The 20,936-nt window shown below is 45.8% G+C and overlaps 2 protein-coding genes across 4 annotated transcripts; one reads left to right on the top strand and one right to left on the bottom strand.

Annotated features, from left to right (window-relative positions):
• Positions 1-571: 571 nt before the first annotated feature.
• On the bottom strand, positions 572-12,798 carry LOC122547380 (B-cell lymphoma 6 protein homolog). 3 transcript variants are annotated; one of them, XM_043686008.1, is made up of 8 exons: positions 9,939-10,343; positions 7,936-7,977; positions 7,351-7,516; positions 5,769-5,990; positions 3,103-4,104; positions 2,593-2,774; positions 889-1,056; positions 572-763 (listed from the first exon to the last, which is right to left on the bottom strand). In XM_043686008.1, the coding sequence occupies exons 3-8, from the start codon at positions 7,512-7,514 to the stop codon at positions 594-596; spliced, it is 1,908 nt and encodes a 635-aa protein (XP_043541943.1). In that variant the 5' UTR covers positions 7,515-7,516; positions 7,936-7,977; positions 9,939-10,343; the 3' UTR covers positions 572-593. The 3 variants fall into 3 exon arrangements, with proteins under 3 accessions (XP_043541943.1, XP_043541942.1, XP_043541941.1); XM_043686007.1 differs by lacking the exon at positions 9,939-10,343 and adding an exon at positions 9,784-9,898; XM_043686006.1 differs by lacking the exon at positions 9,939-10,343 and adding an exon at positions 12,734-12,798 and having other exon boundaries at positions 573-763.
• LOC122547381 lies at positions 11,365-18,265 on the top strand. The gene is made up of 2 exons (XM_043686009.1): positions 11,365-12,012; positions 18,139-18,265. The coding sequence occupies exons 1-2, from the start codon at positions 11,389-11,391 to the stop codon at positions 18,145-18,147; spliced, it is 633 nt and encodes a 210-aa protein (XP_043541944.1). The 5' UTR covers positions 11,365-11,388; the 3' UTR covers positions 18,148-18,265.
• The last annotated feature ends 2,671 nt before the right edge of the window (positions 18,266-20,936 follow it).

The raw sequence follows: 20,936 nt of genomic DNA, 5'->3' as shown, positions 1-20,936 counted from the left end.
AAATCTTCCTAAAATCAGCCTCAACCAGAACATCAGGCTTATGCTAGGCACCAAACTTTAAAAAGGAGGATGGCAATGTTCAGAGGACATTTACAGGACAGTCCTGGAGGTGAGGAACTTCAGTAAATGGAGGGGGTTTGGAGAAGCTGGGCTCACTCAGTTGAGAAGGTTCAGCATTGTGGACACCCTTGAATAGTCAAGGTAATTTAAGAACAGTCAAAGAGGGACAATTTTGAGGTGAGAGGAATAATGGCCAGAGAAGACAGATACAAGATCACTGGCAATAACAAAAGGGACATATGTACAGACTACTAGAGGAAAAACAGCAGGTCTGGCAGCATCTCTTGCAAGCAAAAAACAATTAACATTTCCAACTCCAGTCACCCCTCATCAGAAAGAGGACGCTGGACTCAATCGTGAACTGTTTTTCTATCAGATACTGCAGTGTTTCTCCAGCACTATTTTGGTTTTAAATATACAAGTTGGCATCCGAACCGGTGGTGGAAACAGATTTCAATAGAACATTCAAAGGGGGAAATATGTGCAAGTGAAACATTTTGACTGGTTATGGGGAAGGAGTCACTGGGTACAAATTATTGGATGGATGTTGCAAAGCGAAAGTGGATACAGACCTGGACAAACCGTGCTCCACAGGTCTCGCACTTGTACGGTTTCTCCCCAGAATGGATGCGTGTGTGAGTCTTCAGGTTTGCTGGACGATTAAACTGAGCTCCACAGATATTGCAGCGATATGGCTTCTCCCCTATATGAAGCAGAAGCAGAGTAGGGTGTTAGAGGTGATGATGGTGACTCAAAAACCTCCTCACCCCATCTGCCAGCCTCCCCCTTCTCACCCAGGTTACCTGACCAACCTCACCATCTGCCTACCTGTGTGCACAGTTTTGTGGCTCGCCAGGTTCCCTTTGTAACGGAATGCAGCTTGACACCGGTCACATTTGTAGGGCTTGTCGCTGTGTGACTGGACCATGTGTCTCTTGAGTGTAGCATCGTCAGAGAATTTACAGTCACACTCACTGCAGAAGAACGATCCATTCTCTGAACAAAACAAACACCTCAGGATTAGTCCAGGGCTGAGTGAAACTTGGAAAAAGAAAATTTGATATACTGAGATACTGGACAACACCCCATCACCCCCCACCCCCCCCCCCCCCCCCCAAAATCCAACAGGATGCAGCATTGGAGAGTACGAGGCTGGGAGATGGAGAGATATGCCTTACCTCATTTATTTTCAAGCACAGATTCAAAGTACAAGTTTTATGTGAACAGAGGTCAGGAGCATAGACAGTGCATAGCAGCAAATAAAAAAGGTCTTTTCCCTAGTGTTGGGGAGTTCAAAACTCAATATATTTTTAAGGAGAGAGAAAAATATATTTAAAAAGATACCTAAGGGTTAACGTTTTCCACAGAGAATGGTTCATTTGTGGAATGAACTGTCAGAGGAAGTGCAGATGCAGATACAATTACAACATTTAAAAGACATTTGGACAGGTACATGAATAGGAAAAGTTTAGAAGGGCATGGGCCAAACGCAGGCAAATTGGACTAGTTTAGTTTGGAAAGCTTGGTCAGCATGGACGGGTTGGATCAAAGGGTCTGCTTCTGTATAGTATGACTCTCAATATGGGAGCTAAAGAACGCTGATCTTGAACACAAATCAACTGAAACAATAGGAGGGAAAGCACCTACCCAACTTCCCCCTGAACCTATCCTCACTTTCAGAGTCAGGTTCACAAAGTTCCCAGCACACCAAGCAAAAATGTAAACTGTGCTGAGACCAGGTGGTAAGGGCTCTCCTACTCTATGTTCTTCAGAGCCACAGAGCATGTGCAACACCCAGATGCAATAAAAGGAAAATTTTATACTGATGGTTGAAGAACTGCAGAACAGGTTTGTGTAAAAGCAAGCTAATTATGAGAGTTGCTGTTTATAGATAAAAATCAGTTACAGGAAAAATAAATACAGGGTAGTTCAGACTGAACAAATTCTGAAAATAATAAGTTAACAGAATTCTAGATTAATCAAATGCCACTTCCTCTTCGCAATGCTTTGACTTTCTCCCCACACATTCAACTCCCACAATGTGGATCTCACTCAGCAGCACAATGAGTGGACAAATGGAATTTGAGCAAAATACCAAGGGATAAACTGTAAATTGTTTTCTCACCCCAACTTTGGAATGAGATGGTTTTAAAAGACAAGTTGTATGTAACCCAATTTCTAATCTTAACCCAGCCTTCACTGCCTTTAGAGAAAGTGCTTCACCTTTAAGTTTAAAAGGGCCTTTTTATTTCTCAGTGTCCAAAGGAAATCAAGTCAAATTAAGACTAGAATGACAGGGAGCCCCCTACATTTTATTTTTTATAAACATAGCTGCTCAGCTTTACCTTTCCTGTAGGCAATCCAAGTTTATTAAATTCATAGTTTGACTTTTGAGGATTTGAACTCGCATCAAGTTTAGCCCTGCACAATAAGCTCTAAATCTCTCGCTTCTCCAGTCTGCACATATTCAAATCAGCACGCAAGAGCCTCCTGCAAAATAAATATCGCAAATGCTGCAACCCCCAGCCTCACCTGAGCTGGAGTCCGAGAGTTCAGACTGCGTCTCAGTTAGTTCTTCTGCCAGGTGAGACACAGGTGTGTGGCGGCACAGCTCAGGGTGTTGGTTAGTTGGTGACTCACATGAGCTACATTTACGTGGAAAGGTGTCCAAAGGAGATGGTTGCTGGTTATCCAGTGAAGACTCATCTGATGACCTGAGTCAGAAAAGATCAGCATGAGACCCTTTGCAAATCAGGTCATAATACAAAGATTCCCACTACTGTTTAATTTGCTTTTATCAATTCTCACTCTCCAAGGTGCACAGGAGAAGCGTGAGGGGTAAACGAGGAGAAACAGAACAAAAGGCTTGGCTTAATTGCTATTTTAAGTACAGTTTACCATCAGATTGGTTGTCTTTGTGTGGGAGGGGGTGATGCGAGGGGATACAGTATGAGAGGCATGTAGACAGCTCTTCTCAGGAGTCTGCAATGACAATCTATCAAACACCCCCTTTTTGGGCTGTAAGATTGAAGTTAGATGTACCTGTTGACGATGCTGTTGAGTTTGCTGGCCTGAGTGACATGCAGCTCATCTCCAGCAACATCCATCTTGGCTGGCGTTTGGCTCCCCAGGGTTTCAACATCAGAAGACTGACGGAAAGGAGCAGGCGAGGCGGAGAAAGTTGGAGGAGAGCTGTTCTCGGGTTCCAGCTGGCTGCCATTTTCAGTTTTGGCGCTCTGGTTCAATGAGTTCAGGATAATGAATTTGTACTTTTTCCAGTTACAGGCTTTGGGGTCGATGGGGCTCTTGGCGGTGGGAGATTCAGAACACTGACTCCTGAATGCATTCCTGCTGCTGCTCGATTCTGTTGGGGAATTGGGATGGCAGTCAGATTTCAGAGGGCTCCGAGGCCCAATCAAGGGGCCTTTATGATTAACGGGCAGATTACTGGATTCCAAGAGTCCTCTCCTATCCTCTTTTGGAATATTGCTTTCTTCAACCCTCCTGTTAACATTCAGTGATGAAGGGTAATTCGCCACATTATTGGCAGCGGATTGCAAGGCCATTTTGGAGCTAGGAGTTTGATTATAGTGCAAATCCATTTTAGCATCACTTTCCCTACAGATCTCTCTGGGAGAGAAAACAGTTGCATGGCAAACATTGGATGCAACGTCAGCGACAGACCTGCTGTTGTACTTGGTGAAACCCGTGTCACTATTATGCTGTACACAGTTACCCTGGTATCTCCTGAGCTTGGGAACTTCAGATAAAGGGACGTGACAATCTCTGAACTCATTAATCAAGTAAGGATTTGCAGAGTAACTGTGAACAGGGATATGGCTGTACAAAGAGTATGGATGTGGAGAGGGAGTCATTACATTGTAGACACTGGAGCCCAAAGCCCTCCCATCAGGGACTGATGCATCTCGAAGCAGGTTTTCAGTCACTTCAGATTTTCGAAAGCTTAATGTTTCTGGAGGTAACGTTGCATTGCTGGGAAGAAACTCCTGTCGAGGTGGACTGATTGTAGAACAAATATCTTCACTGTTGGGAAACAAATCAAGATTATAACAATTTGACAAAATGGCAACTATTACAGGCAAAACTCATCGGTCCAACAGACTTTGGTGCTATCTTTGTTCCTCCAAGCAGTCATCTAGACATCTCAGGTCTCCATCCAACCAAGTCTTTCACCCCCTTCCCCAAAACCTTCCTCTCTCCATTCCCTAATCTTACATTGATTAAAATCAGGCCTGATGTTGTATCAACTCAGCGTGCCTTCTCTATGATTCCATCCAGGACAGAAATTTGATCAATCTCAGTCTCAAATATACTTAACTTTAGTATTTACAGCCTGCAGCTGAGGACCCTCCAGGATTCACAAGTGAAGAAATCTTCTGGCTCAATCCTAAACAGCCTACTCTTTACTCAGACTATGAACTTAGTTTTAGGTTCTGTAGCAGGGGAAACAACTACTCAGTATCAAGCCACCGGAATTAGTGCAATGACCTTTTGTTTTGTTAAACTCCAGCGTACAGGCCCAACCTGCACAGTCTCATCATCGTTTGTTCCAGGAATAAATCTTGTGAACCTTCACTGCAGCCCCTTCGAGGCAAGTATTTACTTCTGCCCCAAATGCATCCAATTCCAACACCCCCTTGGAACAGAGAAGTTTAAGGCAGTGGCCCAACAGAGCTTTAGGTTATGGAGTAAGCTAATTAATAACATTAGGTCACTGTCCATTAGCAATTGAACATAGAAAAGGATGTCACTGGAGAGTGGCATTGGTGGGACCACATTGCAGTTTTGGTCTCTGTTTAAGAAAGGACATAAACATACAGACGAGATTTACTAGATTAATACCTGAAATGAATAGGTTATCTTATGATGTTAGGATGGACAGGCTGGACTTGTTTCCACTAGGGTTTAGAGAAGTGAGGAGAGACTTGATTAAAATGCACAAGATCCTGGTCTTGACAAGGTGGACATGGAAAAGAGGTTTCCTCCAATGGGTCAGTCCAGATCTAGGGGCAGTGTGTTTAAAATAAGGATTGTCCTTTAGGACAGACAGAAGTGGAATTGTTTCTCTTCAGGTAGCTGAGAGACTTTAGTGCTCTCCACCTTGGAAGGCAATGGAGGTAGGATTAAATATTTAAGGTACAAGTAGACAGATTGTTGACAGGCAGAGGAAATCAAAGGTTTGGGGTAGATGGGAATGTAGAATTCAACAAACACATCAGACACGATCTTATTGAATAGCAAAGCAAGTTTAAGATGCAAACTGGACCTCTGCTTCAGGTTCAAAACAGATTTAAAACCATTGGCAAAACATTAGGGGAATGCCAAGATGTTGGGATTGTGAACATATTACATAAAAAGGGATCACATTCTATAAGTAATTTCAAATGCAAATCAGGACAGTGATGTGCAATTGAGGAACATGAGGATCATGAACAAAAGAGGTGTGTGTGGGACAATGCACAAATTCTTTCAAAGGGTTAGCAGGCATATGATGAGTTGAAAGGCCTATGGTATAAACAGATTCTGTCAATATTCAAGTGTTTTCAGCAGATCCCTATAACTGCAGCAAGATTTCCTAATTGCTAAACTCCAACCTGCTCACAATAGCTTGCTATTTGCTGATAGGTCACCATTGTGTGGGTGTGCCAGTTTTGGACAATATTCAAACAAGTAGACAGATGACTCACCTGGACTGTAGGTATCTACGACATGTGTCGGCCACATGGTCCATTTGCAGGTAAATAGCTGTATTCATCACTACCATGATACTGCTGTCTCTCAGAGGCAGGCGGGACGTATACATAAAATCTAAAAGAATTCCAAATCCCTCTGCATTAACATCTGGGTCCAAACTTATCAAATTCAAGTTGAACTTCAGCTGATCAGTGAAGACGGCATAGAAAAGACCACTGGAAAGAAAACAAACAGCATTTTGTCAGCACAGGACTATGGGAGGGCCATTGGTGTCATTCCAGATTCCACAAAGTCCTTGCTTGATATAAGACAAAGTTGCATTTTGTAACTTGTGCTCAAATGGACATTGCTTAATCTAATATTGGGAATGTGATCAGGCAGAAAGAAAATTGGCATTGCCAGAGTTACCCTAAATTGTAATTCTCATCAACCAATCACAAAAACTACATTTGAGACAAGTAGGTAACTTTAAGTCTCCTGAAAGCTCCTTCACAACAGGTCACCAGGAAATTAGCTGGCTGTGCAAGGTTAGAATCGTCATGCACAGGAACGGAGTTGGAGGACACTTTTCTAAATAAAAAGGGTGAGGGAAGGCATGGGTTGGTAGAGGCAGGGAAGAGATTGGTGTCAGGGTTCAATGTAAATCAGTCAGTTCTTATCCTTTCAGAAAAAGGACCTAGATTTGACCCTCAGGCTAGAGGAGAGCTACATGAAGCAAGGCAGAGTGCCAACTTTTCTACTGTAACTGGAAACCAAAATGACCCACAGAGAATCCAGGCTGAGTGACTCTGTGGCAACTTTCCAGCATGGTATTGAAGATGTGTCTAACTTTTTTCGCATCTTTCACAATCTTGGGGCAACTCAGTGTTGCACAGCCACAGCCAAACACTTTAGAAATGTCGATTACCATTGCAGCATGTGGGCACATACTGAGATCCTAGAAACAACTGACTTCAGCCAATGATACAGATTGGTCAGGACAGTGATACAGGAGTCAAATAACTCAAATAACGCCCTTGAATCTTTAGATTCAGAAAACACAATGCAAACAAGGCTGTGTTGTAAAGATCACATCGAAGAGATAAAACCCATGCACAGGGCTACTGCACCACCAGAACAGTGTATCCACTGCAGGTCTGAGCCCCTCCCCCACCTATCCTCACAGCAAATGTGTGCCCCCCTTCCTCCCCAATTCCTCAGCCCACTGGACAGCACCACCTTTCTTTCCCTATCCACTTCAGACAGCTCTCTATACAGCCCCACCATCTCCCATTCCAACACCATATTGCAATCCACCGCTCCCATAGGTCAGCATATCCCTTTACTCCAACCCCAAGACACTGCGCATCTGCTTCCCACCCATCGTCCTCCATCATCCCTCACCAGCACTGTGCCCCCTCCCATTACCCACTCAGTCCAGCTCTGGGGGTTTGCAGCTATAAAGTGCTGTCTCGTGAAAGAGTGTGACCCACAGTCAGAACTGTCAAACTCTGACCTGGGACACCAGCGATTCCTTTCCTACACCTGCTTTGTACTTTAAGGAGTCTGAGTTAAATCAATCTTCACTGGCCCCACCTGCACGCCATGAGCACTGTCTTGTGGGCTCGGAAACGCTGGTGATCCACCAAGATAGTGACATCAGTCAGAATGTCTCGGGATCGCAGCCTGTTCAAGTTAAACAGCACGTCACCCGCATGTCTGGTGAATTGGATGCAGCTATCTGCTGCAGAGGCCATCATGCCTGAAACACAAATAAAGACATTTACACCCACATCAAGACAATCCAGAGAAACTAAAACAGCACTGAAGTCATAATTTACTCCCAATTTGCCATGGGATTTCCACTTTTGCTGTTAATTGAAGCTCAGATTGACAGACTTAAATGACCGACTCTATTCTTTCACAACTTTATCCAAAAGAAACTTATTTGATGCTATTATCTAACTTGCATCCTGTTTAGTCAATTCTATTCAGACTACATCCCTCATAGATCAAGATCAATACTAAGTACATAGCATATAAATAGCAGCTGGTTTGAAATTGTCCTCAGACTTTTATCAGTCCAAGAATACTAAATGCAAGCAAACTGTACAAGGGCTAATATTTTTCAGAGATTCAAATTTAAGAAACAAACTGGGACTCATTGAAGTTTTCACTTACCCTATTCAGCGCCCTATTACAGAGTTCAGTTCAGTGACAAGTCTGAAAACAGAAAAGGAAAATGCAAAGATGAGTCACAAGTGGTTTCAGTCACATCATTAAAAGCCAGTAAGATGCCTATGTTCTGTACGACATCCTTAAAGAACCAACAACCTTTAAATTCAAATCTCTAACTTTGCAAAGAGCAAGAAATGTCAAAACAAACATCAATTCCACAGCAGCCAGGTCAGAGTTTCTACAATGGAGAGGGAGTTGTACTACTGAAAAACCAATTCCCAACTCCTCAGCTCCGATCCTAGCTAAACAAGATCATTTTTATCATTACACAGGTTAGAGTATGTGAATTAAAATGATCTTCTTCAAAGAGAGTTAACAATGGAGCATTAGGCACTGTCAGGACCAACTTGACAATACTGGCTGCAGCCAGTGAGACTGTTACCTTGCCAATACAATATTGTCTTGCATGCAGCTGAACTGCAGTGACAGGGGCTCTGAACATAGGATCAGCTACTGATGTCCCTCAGTCAGGCTATTACTCTGACTGGTTCCAGCCCAGTCTTAATGATGGATTTGATATTCAGCTGCCAGCAGTCCCACTGCAAAGTTGCCCAAAGTCCCAACTCTGGCAAATAAAACAATTTTGTTCCACATGCAAAAAGGCCAGAATGAACTGAGCACAGGGCCATGCGTGCATCTCCCTCATCTTTTCATAACTGGAGCTCTGGTGGACTAAAATCAAGGACCAAACCCAATCACAATCAACAACCACCCCCCCAAAACACCCTATTCCCCTGCTGGGTTTATTGCAGGTATTAAAAGACACAGAAAAACCTTCCAAATGAACTGGTAAACCTCCAACACAGGGGAAAGGTGGCATCTTCAGTTTTAGGGATTGCAGAGAGCCCCCTCTGATTCTATCTTTCCACCTTGTGTGGTTTGATCTCACAGAAGTGACAGATAATCATTACCAGATCATGCAGACTTTGTGATTCTAAAGAAAATGTCCCAGACAGGTTTGAACTAAACTCCGAAAATTGGTTTGATTTAAAAATATCACTCCACCCACAGCTACAGGAAACACTCCAAATATACACGAGGAGTGAGAGGACCAGCTGTTTTTAGATGTGCTTCACGGGAAGTAGGTATCGCTGGCTGGGTCAGCATTTATTGCCGAACCTTAGATGGCCTGTAGGAGGTGGTGATGAGCTGCTTTCTTAAACTACTGCAGCTATTCTCTGTAGGAAGCTGCACACAACTGGGGAAGACGACAGCGGCAGAGTGCAGAGCTGAGGTTAGAAATTAAGGGAATTTGGAGTGAAGGTACAGGGGGCTTTCAACTCTGTAGAGATTGCTATCCAACAACTGATCTTGCCCTTAAATAAAAATTGATCCCCAAACACACAATGTAGAAGAGCAAGTGTTTGGATTTTTAGGTCCAAGGGTATATTGCTTCATAACATCACCCTGATGAAGCAAAGCTTTGCTTCAGAATTGTCAAACCTGGGAATGGGCCAATCCACCCCAAGGTAGTCACTCCTGTCTGGGAAAACCAGATTTGTGTCCCCGCATACACTTCTGGCCTTTCTTTCCCCACCAACTTCTAACAGTTTCAGGCAAGATTCAAAACACTCCAATTCACAAACTGAGTCGAGCAATAATTTTTCAATGCAAAATTGCAACCAACTCTTTGGAAAAGCTCCTGGGCGTCCTCAACACCCAGCAGGACATTTTGGGAAGGTTAAAGTCAGGCAGCAATCACACAAATCGCATTGTTAAAAATGGTTCATGTTATCGAGCAGCTCATTAAACATCAGATGTTGGTGGAAGGATCAGCACTAATTCACTCGCCTCTGGGTCAGGTACAAGTTAGGTAGCACTCCAAATTTAACAGCAAGTCCACGCCATCTCCCAGATCTGTGTTGCAGAGACAGTGCCTTTAGGTACCTAAAGTCCATGTCACCTCAACATCCAGCCTATTCTTCTGCCCTCCTGAAATGCATTACCTCACACTGCTGCGTAGGGAACTCCATCTGCCATGTTTGTGCCCACCTGGGATGCCCTGCTCTGGCAGTGATGTCATTTTTCCAGACTGGATGTTGAACACCAGGCCCAGTTATACTTGAACACTTGCAAAAGACGGCCTCCCAATATTTGAAAGAAACAGCAAGTTCTTGCCACTTCCTAAGCTCAATATTTATCCCTCCACAGCATTACAAACAAAAACGAGATTGTCATTACAGCTGACGTTTTGTGGACATTGGGCAGAAATAGAAGTGAGCTTTGGGACAAACCCAGGTAAGGGACAAATTCTGAGCTCTGAGCAACAGCAGGGGGCACATGGTTCCTTCCCCTTCATCTCCTCGCCACAACCACGAGTGCCTGGGCAAATCAGCTTCAAAAATCTTCCACCTCTTTCCCCTCCACTCCCCAAACTAGACAAAACCAACCCCCTTCCCCAGATCTCCTCTGCTGCCACCACACCTTGGGTATATGCCTTCCCTTGTCCCACTTACTCTCCCCTTCACCCACCCACCCCGCAGACACTCGGTCCCCACCACCACCAGGCTCCAGGGCAGTACCGACGGGGACCGGCAGGTGGCGGTCTGGGGTTACTTTTCGTGAACTTGGTCCCGTTTCCAAAAGGGCGAGTTCCTCCCCTCCCTCGGACTCGATCCCAAACCGCTCAAGGCCTCGCCCCGGCACACCGTCCAGACTCTTACCCCACCCCCCACCCCCTTCCCCGGGGAATTTCGCGGACAGCGGGAGGTGATGAGTGGACCAGGTTATTGCCTTTTGGGGGGGGGGGGGGGGGCTATGAGGAGATGGCGTTTCTCATTGGCATGGTTCCGGGATCAGGAAGTTCACATGGGACAGGGTGGGGTGTCACAGGGATCCCCGGGGGTCAGGATAGGGGGGGGTCACAGGGAGCGAGAGGGGTGGAGGGGGGGGGGGGGGGGGGGGGGGGGGGAGGGGGGAGGGGAGTACCACCAGCCCGGGGTAACAAGGCAGCCTCAATATTCCCACGGGAATTCTCTCAAGTCACTGTCGCCGACAGTTTGACGGCGGAACATTTCAAACCGGGGCAAGAGGGTGGGGGAAATTCCCGAAATCACGGAGGTACCCAAGCTGAGCGTCGAAATGGGAAAGCAGGCTGGGGACGGGCTGAACTGCCTCCTGTGACATGCAGGCGGGATTTAACGAGATACTCCGATTCCTTTGGAGCTAGGACGGAAAGGATGGCCCGAATAGCCCTCTCTGCCCTTCATCACCACTCCCGGCCCTCTCCCCCATCAAACAGCACACAAGTGGACCAGAGTGCAACAGTTTGACCAATTTGGGGGATTATTCCGAAAGAGAATCCCAATCTGAGAATCCTAATCCCTGCCACTGGGTTTAAACCTCCCGGGAACGGGCGACTCAATGATCGGGGACCAGCCGGGAGACAGTGCGCGGATGCCGCCGGCAATCTCCGAGCGGACCGCGGCCGCCAACACAAGACGCTCCTCCAACGCCCGGCCCTGTCCAGGCTCCCTGAACCCGTGTCTCTCCCCTCCCGCCCCGGCCGGCCAGCCAGCTAGCCAGCCCGGGCTCTGTCTCTCTCCCCCAACACCCCGGGGCTGCCTCTGGCAATATTTGCTGAGCAAATGTTACACAAGCGGCTGGGGCCGCTCACGCGGAACCAAGCGGCGGAGCAGCAGCTTCGGTCAACACCAGTGTTCCGAAAATAATCGCGATATTCTGTCCCCAAAACTTTCCGGCGCCAGAGAGCGCGCGGCGAACACGTCTGGACCCTCCAGCCGCCTCCCCTTCCCCCGGGGAAAGATTAGCTCCAAATACCCTGACCAGAGAAAGGGGCACATCCCGTGGACTTCTGCATTCCCCCGCCCGTTCGCGAACCCCAACACTTCCCCCACATCCCGGGAATCCGACCCCCAAAACCACACAAGGAACGAGACCGCCAGACTCTCCGAGAATCCGCCGCCGGGGAACGGATTCCGCCAAGTATATAGGGAAGCTATTCGGTTCCGTGTGAGCCCCGATCCCGGAGCTCAGGAACCAACGCTTCACCTCTCCTGGGTAAGCCCGGACCTGGCACCGGTTGTGAGGGGTTTGTGCTTTGAATATTCCTGATCGCGGCACCCCAGGACCGAGAGCGGTCACCCTCGCCCATGCTTCGACTCCCGGGGTCAAGTTCAACAGATCCCCAGACAGAAGAGGGAAAGCGATCACAACAAACAGATTCGAGGCTGTCAGTGACAGCCGAGTCCGCTCACGGCTCAAGGGGGCTGCACAACCAGAGGCTGGAGAATAGAAAGGGGACACGGACACTGGGGGCAACTCCTGTGGGTGATGGAGGGACAGACAGAGACCGGGATAGGGAGACTCGGAAAGGGCCAGCGGGAGAAGCTGGAGGAGAGACAGACTCTGTACGGGAACCAGGGGCTGGGACAGACAGACGGGCGGCGGGGGAAAGAAAGGAGAGGCGAGTATGCGGGAGCCCTGCCGGAAAAATAAGTCAGGGAGAGAGTGACTCTCCTGTCCGGAGACGCAGGGAGGAATGGACACAAACAGACAGAGGCAGGGATAGACTCTACAACTGAGAGCGTGAGAGGCCGGGGCTGGGGAGCGGAAGACACTGGCACCAGGGGGCCGGGGAAACTGATGGCTACAACCCGGGGAAGTGAGAGATGGAGAGTGGGTTCCGCACTGTTCCAATCCTAGCTCCCCTTGCCCCTGTCCTTTTCTCAGTCCCTCTCCCCGGATCCGGCCCTGCCTCTCCCAGCCTTCGGCCAGTCACCTGTTCCTGGAAACCCGGGCCGCTCCTTCCAGGAACCGCCGCCGCTTCTTAGAATCGGCGCCCGGCAATTCCGCGAATTTGAGCTATGGGCCCAACCATTCGAGGACGGGGAGGGGTGTACATAGATTTGCCGGGACACAATGTACACCATGGCGCCAGTACAAGTCGTGAATTCCACGTTAAGTGGTGTGACAAGCATACAATAATTACTCCCGGAGACCACCGCCGGTTTCAGGGTTTACTAATGGTGCTCAGGAGTCTCCTGTTTTGCGATATTCCCCCGAACTAACACAGGTGGATGGTTGAGCTCATCACGTGGCTGGACCAACAGTGACGTTGAGACTGAAATGGATACATTGAATCCGAATTCTGAGAATCGGGGGGCGGGGACTTAAGGGGGAGGTAAAGCTAGGGGCGGGGCCATCTGAAGGGGCGCGGCTACAGTGGGGGGGACGTAACGAAGGGGCGTGGTCGTCGTCAACAGGTCTGGGGCGGGGCTTGAGGATAAGGGGCGGTTTGGGGCGGTGCCAACAGCTGATTGACATCCCACCTTCGGAAAGGAGCCGCCGTGCGACTGACAGCCCTAGGGGGGGGGTGGCCGTGCAGCTGATTGACATCCCAGACCCGGGCGACGGGGAGCCACTGCAAGGGTGCACGCATCATAGTGTGCGATGGTACAAGAGAAATCATTGCTTCTTACTTTGAAAGGCTGCCGCGTGAACTTTGCAATGTTCAGCGAATTTGTGAATAGAACATTTTCCAATGGAACTAAAGAGGTTTCGTTAATGTTAATCTATAATGAGAGCAGAGTCCCTCACTGGCACAAAAGTGGCATCAAGATGGGGTAAATTGAAGTGTCAACATTCTCGCGAAATGTATCTTTAGCCAAATTGTGGAAAGAATGCCGGCCGTCTTATGGCACAGTGGTAGTGTCCCTACTGCTGGACCAGGAGGTCGGGGTTCAAGTCTCACCGGCTCCAGAGGTGATGAATAACATCTCTGAACGGGTTGATTGGAAAAATACTTTCACAAAAAGAAAATCACTTTCACAGGGATTGTTTGAAAGTGAGTAAGAACACAAGCCATAGGGTTATGCATCAGAGAAAGAATCATCAACTACCTACCTGTTATTGTCCAGCACAAGGCTATGTTATGCAATGGCACTTCAAATAGTCATCTAAATACTTCTTTATCTTAAGAGTCTCCGTATATTACAATTTCAAGCAGTGAGTTCTGTTCACATCCCACCCTTTGGCTGAAAAACATTCTTCCTTTTTAAATCCCTTTAAATCTTCTGCCCCTTATGTTATAACTGTACCTGGTTTTTATTGATGCCTTTAATACAGAGGAACATTTCTCCCACTCCGCCCTGTCTATGCCCCTAATAATTTTGTAAAACGCAAAATGAAATTGCGGGGGTATCCGCAGATGCCTAAAGGAAAGACAATGGAATGAGGACATGCCACAACCCAAAGGACTAGCCACACTACCATACACCAAAAACATTTCTGAACTGACAGCCAGACTACTGTGACCACTAGGACTCATAACAGCACACAAACCAACAGCCACTCTCAGACAACAACTCACCAGAACGAAGGACCCGATACCCAGCATGAGCAAAACCAATGTAGTGTACAAAATCCCATGCAAGGACTGCTCAAAACACTACATATGACAAACAGGAAGACAGCTAACGATCCGCATCCATGAACACCAACTAGCCACGAAACGACATGACCAGCTATCCTTAATAGTCACACACTCAGATGACAAGCAACAGGAGTTCGACTGGGACAACACTACTTTTATCGGACAAGCCAAACAGAGAACAGGCAGTGAATTCCTAGAGGCATGGCACTCATCCACTGATTCAATCAACAAGCACATCGACCTGGACCCAATATACCGGCCACTGCAGCGGACAGCTGGAACTGACAACTGGAAGCGGCACGGTGGCAGTGGGCGGCACGGTGGCAGTGGGCGGCACGGTGGCACAGTGGTTAGCACTGCTGCCTCGCAGCGCCAGAGACCCGGCGTTCTCCCCATGTCTGCGTGGGTTTCCTTCGGGTGCTCCGGTTTCCTCCCACAGTCCAAAGATGTGCAGGTCAGGTGAATTGGCCATGCTAAATTGCCCATAGTGTTAGGTAGGGGTAAATGTAGGGGTATGGGTGGGTTACGCTTCGGCGGGTCGGTGTGGATTTGTTGGGCCGAAGGGCCTGTTTCCACACTGTAAAGTAATCTAATCTAAATCACTATAAATGCCGGAGGAAAGATCACAGAAGCACTTCACAGGAGGCTCCCAAGCACTGAGGATGTCACCTAGACAGGGGACGAAACGTCTGCAACACAAATTCCCAGCTCGGTGAACAGAACCACAACAATGAGCACCCGAGCTACAAATCTTCTCCCAAACTTTGAACACCTATGGGGAAATAAATAGTGACATTTTGAAAAGTATTCAATTTACAGAGGAGGTGGTGCTAGCCATCTTAAAACACAAAGATGGATAAATCCCCAGGACCTGATCAGGTGTACCCTAGAACTTTGTGGGAAGCTAGTGAAGTGATTGCTGAGATATTTGTATCATTGATAGCCACAGATGAAGTGCTGGAAGACTGGAGGTTGGCTAACATGGTGCCACTATTTTAAAAAGGAAAAGTCAGGGATCTATAGACTGGTGAGCCTGACATCAGTGGTGGGCAAGAAGTTGGAGGGGATTTAAGGACAGGATTTACTTGCATTTGGAAAGACAAGAACTATTTAGTGATTGTGAAATACAATTTCCCATGCACTAACTTGAATTTTTTGAAGAAAGAATGAAGGCAGAGCAGTCCATGTGATCTATATGGATTTAAGTAAGGCATGTTTTCCACATGGTAAACTAGTTAGCAAGGTTAGATCGCATGGAATACAGGGAGAACTAGCCATTTGGGTAGAGAACTGGCTGAAAGGTAGGAGACAGAGGGTGGTGTAGGAGGGTTGCTTTTCAGACTGGAGGCCTGTAATCAGTGGTGTTCCACAAGGATCAATGCTGGGTCGATTTTCTATCATTTATATTAATGATTTGGATGTGAACTGAGGACATTTGGTTAGTACGTTTTCAGATGACACCAAAATTAGTAGTGTAGTGGACAGCCAAGAAGGTTACGTCAGAGTACAATGGGATCTTGATCAGATAGGCTGATGAATGGAAGAGAGATTAATTTAGATAAATGTGAGGTGCTGCATTTTGGAAATGAATCATGGCAGGACTGAAACACTTATGGGTAGGTCCTGGGGAATGTTGCTGAGCAAAGACACCTTGGAGTGCAGGTTCATATTTCCTTGAAGATGGAGTGCCAAGTAGACAGGATAGTGAAGGCAGCATTTGGTATGCTTGCCTTTATAGGTGAGTGCATCGAGTATAGTAGTTGGAAGGTCATGTTGCAGCTTTACAGGACATTGGTTTAGGCCACCTTTGGAGCACTGCATTCAATTCTGGTCTCCCTGCTGTAGGAAGGAAGTTTTGAAACTTGAAAGGGTTCAGAAAAAATTTACAAGGATGTTGCAGAGATTGGAGGGTTAGAGGTATAGGTAGAGGCTGAATAATTTGTGGTTATTTTCCATGGAGCATCGGAGGCTGAGGGATGACCTTAGAGAGGTTTATAAAATCATGAGGGGCATGGATAGAGTGAATAGCCAAGATCTTTTCCTGAGGTTAGGGGAATCCAAAATTAGAGGGCATAGGTTTTAGGTGAGAGGGGAAAGATTTAAAAGGAATCTAAGGAGCAATGTTTTCACGCAAAGACTTGTGTGTGTATGGAATGAGCAGCCAGAGGAAGTGTTGGAGGCTGGCACAGTTGCAACATTTAAAAGGCATTTGGATGTGTACATGAACAGGAAGGGTTTGGAGGGATATGGGCCAAATATTGGAAAATGGGTCGAGATTATTTTAGGATATATGGTCAGCATAGACGAGTTGGATTGAAGGGTCTGTTTCCATGTCGTACATCCCTATGACTATGACTTTGTGACTTGGCAATATGGAAATCTGCCCATGTATGTCCTGTACAAAAAAAAACGCAAGATAAATCCAAACAAGTCAATTATTGCCCCATCAGCATCCTCTCAATCATAAATAAAGTGATGGTTATCAGCAATGCTATAAACAGCATTTGCTCCACAATAGCGTGCTCACTGATGTTCAGTTTTGAGCCACTCATCTCCTGACCTCGTTACAGCCTTTGTCCCAACATGAACAAAAGAACCGAACTCCAGAGGTGAGGTGAGAGTAGCCAGTCTTGACATCAAGAAAGCATTCAACAAAGTTGCAAAACTGGTAGCTGGGAAGGAAGAAAGCTCCACAGGTTGGAATATAATACCAGAGCAAGTTTCAATGATTCCTGGGTGGAAACAGGAAACTCAGCTGTGTTACATCTGTTATGTTGTTCGGTGCTGGTTTCTCCAAGCTCCTGATTTTCCATACAGTATGAAAGGAGTTGTCACCAGCGTCAGATGGTAAACTTTGCAAACTGCTCAGATTAGAATTGAAGATAAAGACAATGAAGATTCATTGTCAATGGGGCTGGTGGAAGCCACAACAATCAATGATTTCAAAAGAAAGTTGATGGGCACATGAAAAAAAAAGTAACCTACAGCGCAATGTGAATCAAGTGTGATTTACTGGATTGATGCATGGGGAGACAATGTAGGCTCAATGGACTGAATGCCTCCTGTGGATGGCTAACTCTGAAGTTTTGATCTGAGCCTCCTCTATGCTTCTGATGGTCACTGGTCACTTACATGGAAGCTCAGGTATAAAAACTCATTGCTAAAACTATGGGTATGGAACAGTGTGTCACATCTCTTCTTTTTTAAAAATGTTTCTATTGGAAAAATAGATTTTTTAATATGACAACAAATACAAAACAATATAATTCAAAACAAAGAAAGAACACCAAAATAATGTAAAAAACCCAAACCGTCCTCATGTACAAATGTATAAATATATATAGAAAAATATATTTAAAAAACTCCAACTAACTACTTAACTAAATAAAGAATAACCAACAACAAACTAATAAATAATAATAACTCAGCTCAACCAAACCAAACACTCGCTCTCAAATATAGAGAGCATTAGTTTTCACATATTCATACATTCACAGTTCCTCCTCTATGGATATTGAACCCGTAAAGTACAATTGTTACAGCTATATAAAAGCCTGGTTAGTGTGGCAGACAAACCTGTTTCCAGAGATTCCAAAAAGGGATGCAATGTCTTATCGAAATTCTCAGTCTTGTGGTGCACCATACTGTGAGAAAAGCCAAGGGGAATATGCTCCATAACAAACTTCCGCCAACCTGACAGGTTTGGGGAATTTTCGGATACTCAACCTAACAAGATTCTCTTTCTTGCACAGAAAAAGTGAGGATGTTGAAAACTTTGTTTTATGCGAATCTACAGGCAACACACTGGCAGGCCAAGAAGAAGAGAGAACTGGTCCTTCTCCACCCTTACACCCAAATTCCCCTGCCACAGCGTTCCAGTATGTTTGAAGCTTACCACAGGACCAGAGACAATGGGTGAGTGCGCCCATACCAACCTTGCACTTGGGACATGTTGCAGAATACCCCTGGTTTAAATTTTGACAAACGATCTGCAGCCAAATGGACTCTGTGGAGAATCTTCAGCTGTAAAGAAAAGATCCTATTGCAAATTGATATAATTCTTGCGTTTTTCCAAATATCATCACATGGCTCTGAGGAGACCTCAACGCCTAGCTCTCTCTCCCACACCCTGCAGAGTTGATCGAATTCAACTGAGAGGGCACCCCTAATTGATGATATAAAGTGCTGACAGAAAATGTACTTTTAGCACTGAACACCCTCCTCTCTATGTCAGATTTGTAGGAAACAGTCAAAAGTGCAGTCTTTTTTTGAATAAGATCCGTAACTTGAAAAAAACTAAAAAGAGGTCCCTGTTAGATAGCTCGTATTTCTGTGCTAACTGACCAAAGTACGTAATTGTGTCACCCTCAAATAAATCGCCCATTCAAGACACACCCCTAGCTGACCAATGTTTGAATCCTGAATCTATCATCCCCAGTTGCATACTCGGCATACCCATTATAGGTGTAAGAGAAGATATACCCTCTGCCAAATTGCCCTCAATGCTTAACAGTATTGATAATTATTGGGTCATGGCAATATTTCTTAACTGTCCTCATTTTGTCCAAAAACAGCAAACTGGTAAGGGGGCACCCTACCTGAGAGGTTTCAATATCTAACCGTATTGAAAGAGGGTCCCTAACAGCCCCTCCTCCAATGTGAGACACTTGGTGTTTAGCTAATTTAGTAAGTGGCCACTTACAATGCCAAATAAAAGAGCTGAATCAACCGATCAGTCTCCTGAATGTTTGCTTATTGAAAATCAGGGTGTGCATCCATATAGGGTACAACAAATGGGGGAAAATATTCGTCTTAATAAGCGGTATCCAACCTAACCATAAGACTGGAAGCAACTTCCATCTTTGAAGGTCTTGTTTGATTTTGTTGAATAATTGAACAAAATTAGCTTTGAACAACCGATCAAGAACTAGAGTGATGAATATGTCCAAATACATAACCCCCCCTCCATGACCACTTAAATGGGAATCGAGATTCGCCCTCAAGACCTCGCACCTTTGTAAGACCACCCATATGCATAGCCTCTGATTTTGCAAAATTAAATTTGTACCCCAAAAATGTGCCAAATGTGTTGATGCATTGTATCAGATGAGACATTGAAACTGCTGGATTTGACAAAAAACAACAAGGACATCATCTGCGTACAACAAAATCTTATGTAATTTTGACCCTACTTCTGGAGCTGTTATATTAGGATCCCTCCAAATGGATTCCGCTAATAGTTCAATTACTAACGTAAAAAGCAGTGGTGATAGGGGATAGCTCTGCCGTTGCCCCTAAAAATGTTAAAATTGCTTGATCGTACCCCATTGGTGATGACCGCAGCAAGAGGGTCATTGTAGAAAACCTTTCCCCAACTTATAAAGGCTTCACCCAAGCCAAACCACTCCAGAATATAAAAAAGATACAACCACTCAACTCAGTCAAATTCCTTCTTTACCTCTAGACATGCTTGGATTACATTAAGCAGCTTCCTAATATTATTGGAGGATCTGTGGCCCTTTATGAAGCCTGCCTGGTCCTCTTGACATCAGAAGGTAATACAGTCTCCAGCCTTAACATGAAAGTCTTAGAGAGGATTTGAAGTCCACATTTAAGAGTGAAATGGGCCTGTACGAAGCACAGTCCTCCGGGACTTCCTTTTTTTTTTTACAAGAAAAAGCTAAATATTGGCCTTTCTCAGAATGGCAGGAGACAATCATGAACGTATAAGCATCAGGCCTGATAATATGTTCATAAATTCCTCATAGAATTTGCTGAGAAGTCCATCAGGACTGGGTGCCTTTCCACTCTGAAGCTGCTTCACTGCCTCCAGCACCTCTTGCTCTGATAAGGGGCATTGAGAAAAGACTGTTGTTCAGAGGTCACACCCGGGAGCTCCAGATACTTGAAAAAGGACTCCATCTTGGCCTGCCCCTCCTCGCAACTCTCAGATTAGTATAACTTAGAGTAAAATCTCTGGAATGCCGGATTAATCTTTTTGGAATCATATGTTAGGTTCCCAAACCCTTCCCTAAGTTGATTTTTAACACAGTTTCCTGGGACTCCACAACCTTTCCTGAGTCCCAGGATATCACGGTGATCCAGGTAGGGCGAGTTAAAAACTTGCATTGCAGTGCAGAGCTCTGTAATGTAATCTTTCTAGATCGCCGCCATCTTGGATCCTGATATGTGGGGCGGCACGGTGGCTTAGGGACCCAGGTTCGATTTCAACCTCAGGCGTGGGTTTGCCCATAGTGTTTGGTGCATTAGACAGAGGGAAGTGAGTCTGGGTGGGTTACTCTTCAGAGGGCCGGTGTGGATTGGTTGGGCCAAAAGGCCTGTTTCCACACTGTAGGATACCTAATATCTCTACTTTTGATAATTACAAATAATATCCCACTGGATGCGATTTGCATATTTTCTCCCTTGGGCTCAAAGTGACAGACAAGCTGTTATTTGATGCAGTTCTCAGAACTGAGCAAATTAGCTAAGGGCAAATCAAGCCAAGGAACTAAATGCCTGGCTTAAAGTTTGTTAAACTTGAAAGGGT

Source organism: Chiloscyllium plagiosum, unplaced genomic scaffold (assembly GCF_004010195.1).
Source record: "Chiloscyllium plagiosum isolate BGI_BamShark_2017 unplaced genomic scaffold, ASM401019v2 scaf_7207, whole genome shotgun sequence".
Classification (NCBI taxonomy): domain Eukaryota; kingdom Metazoa; phylum Chordata; class Chondrichthyes; order Orectolobiformes; family Hemiscylliidae; genus Chiloscyllium; species Chiloscyllium plagiosum.
This window is presented reverse-complemented; position numbering and strand designations above follow the sequence as displayed.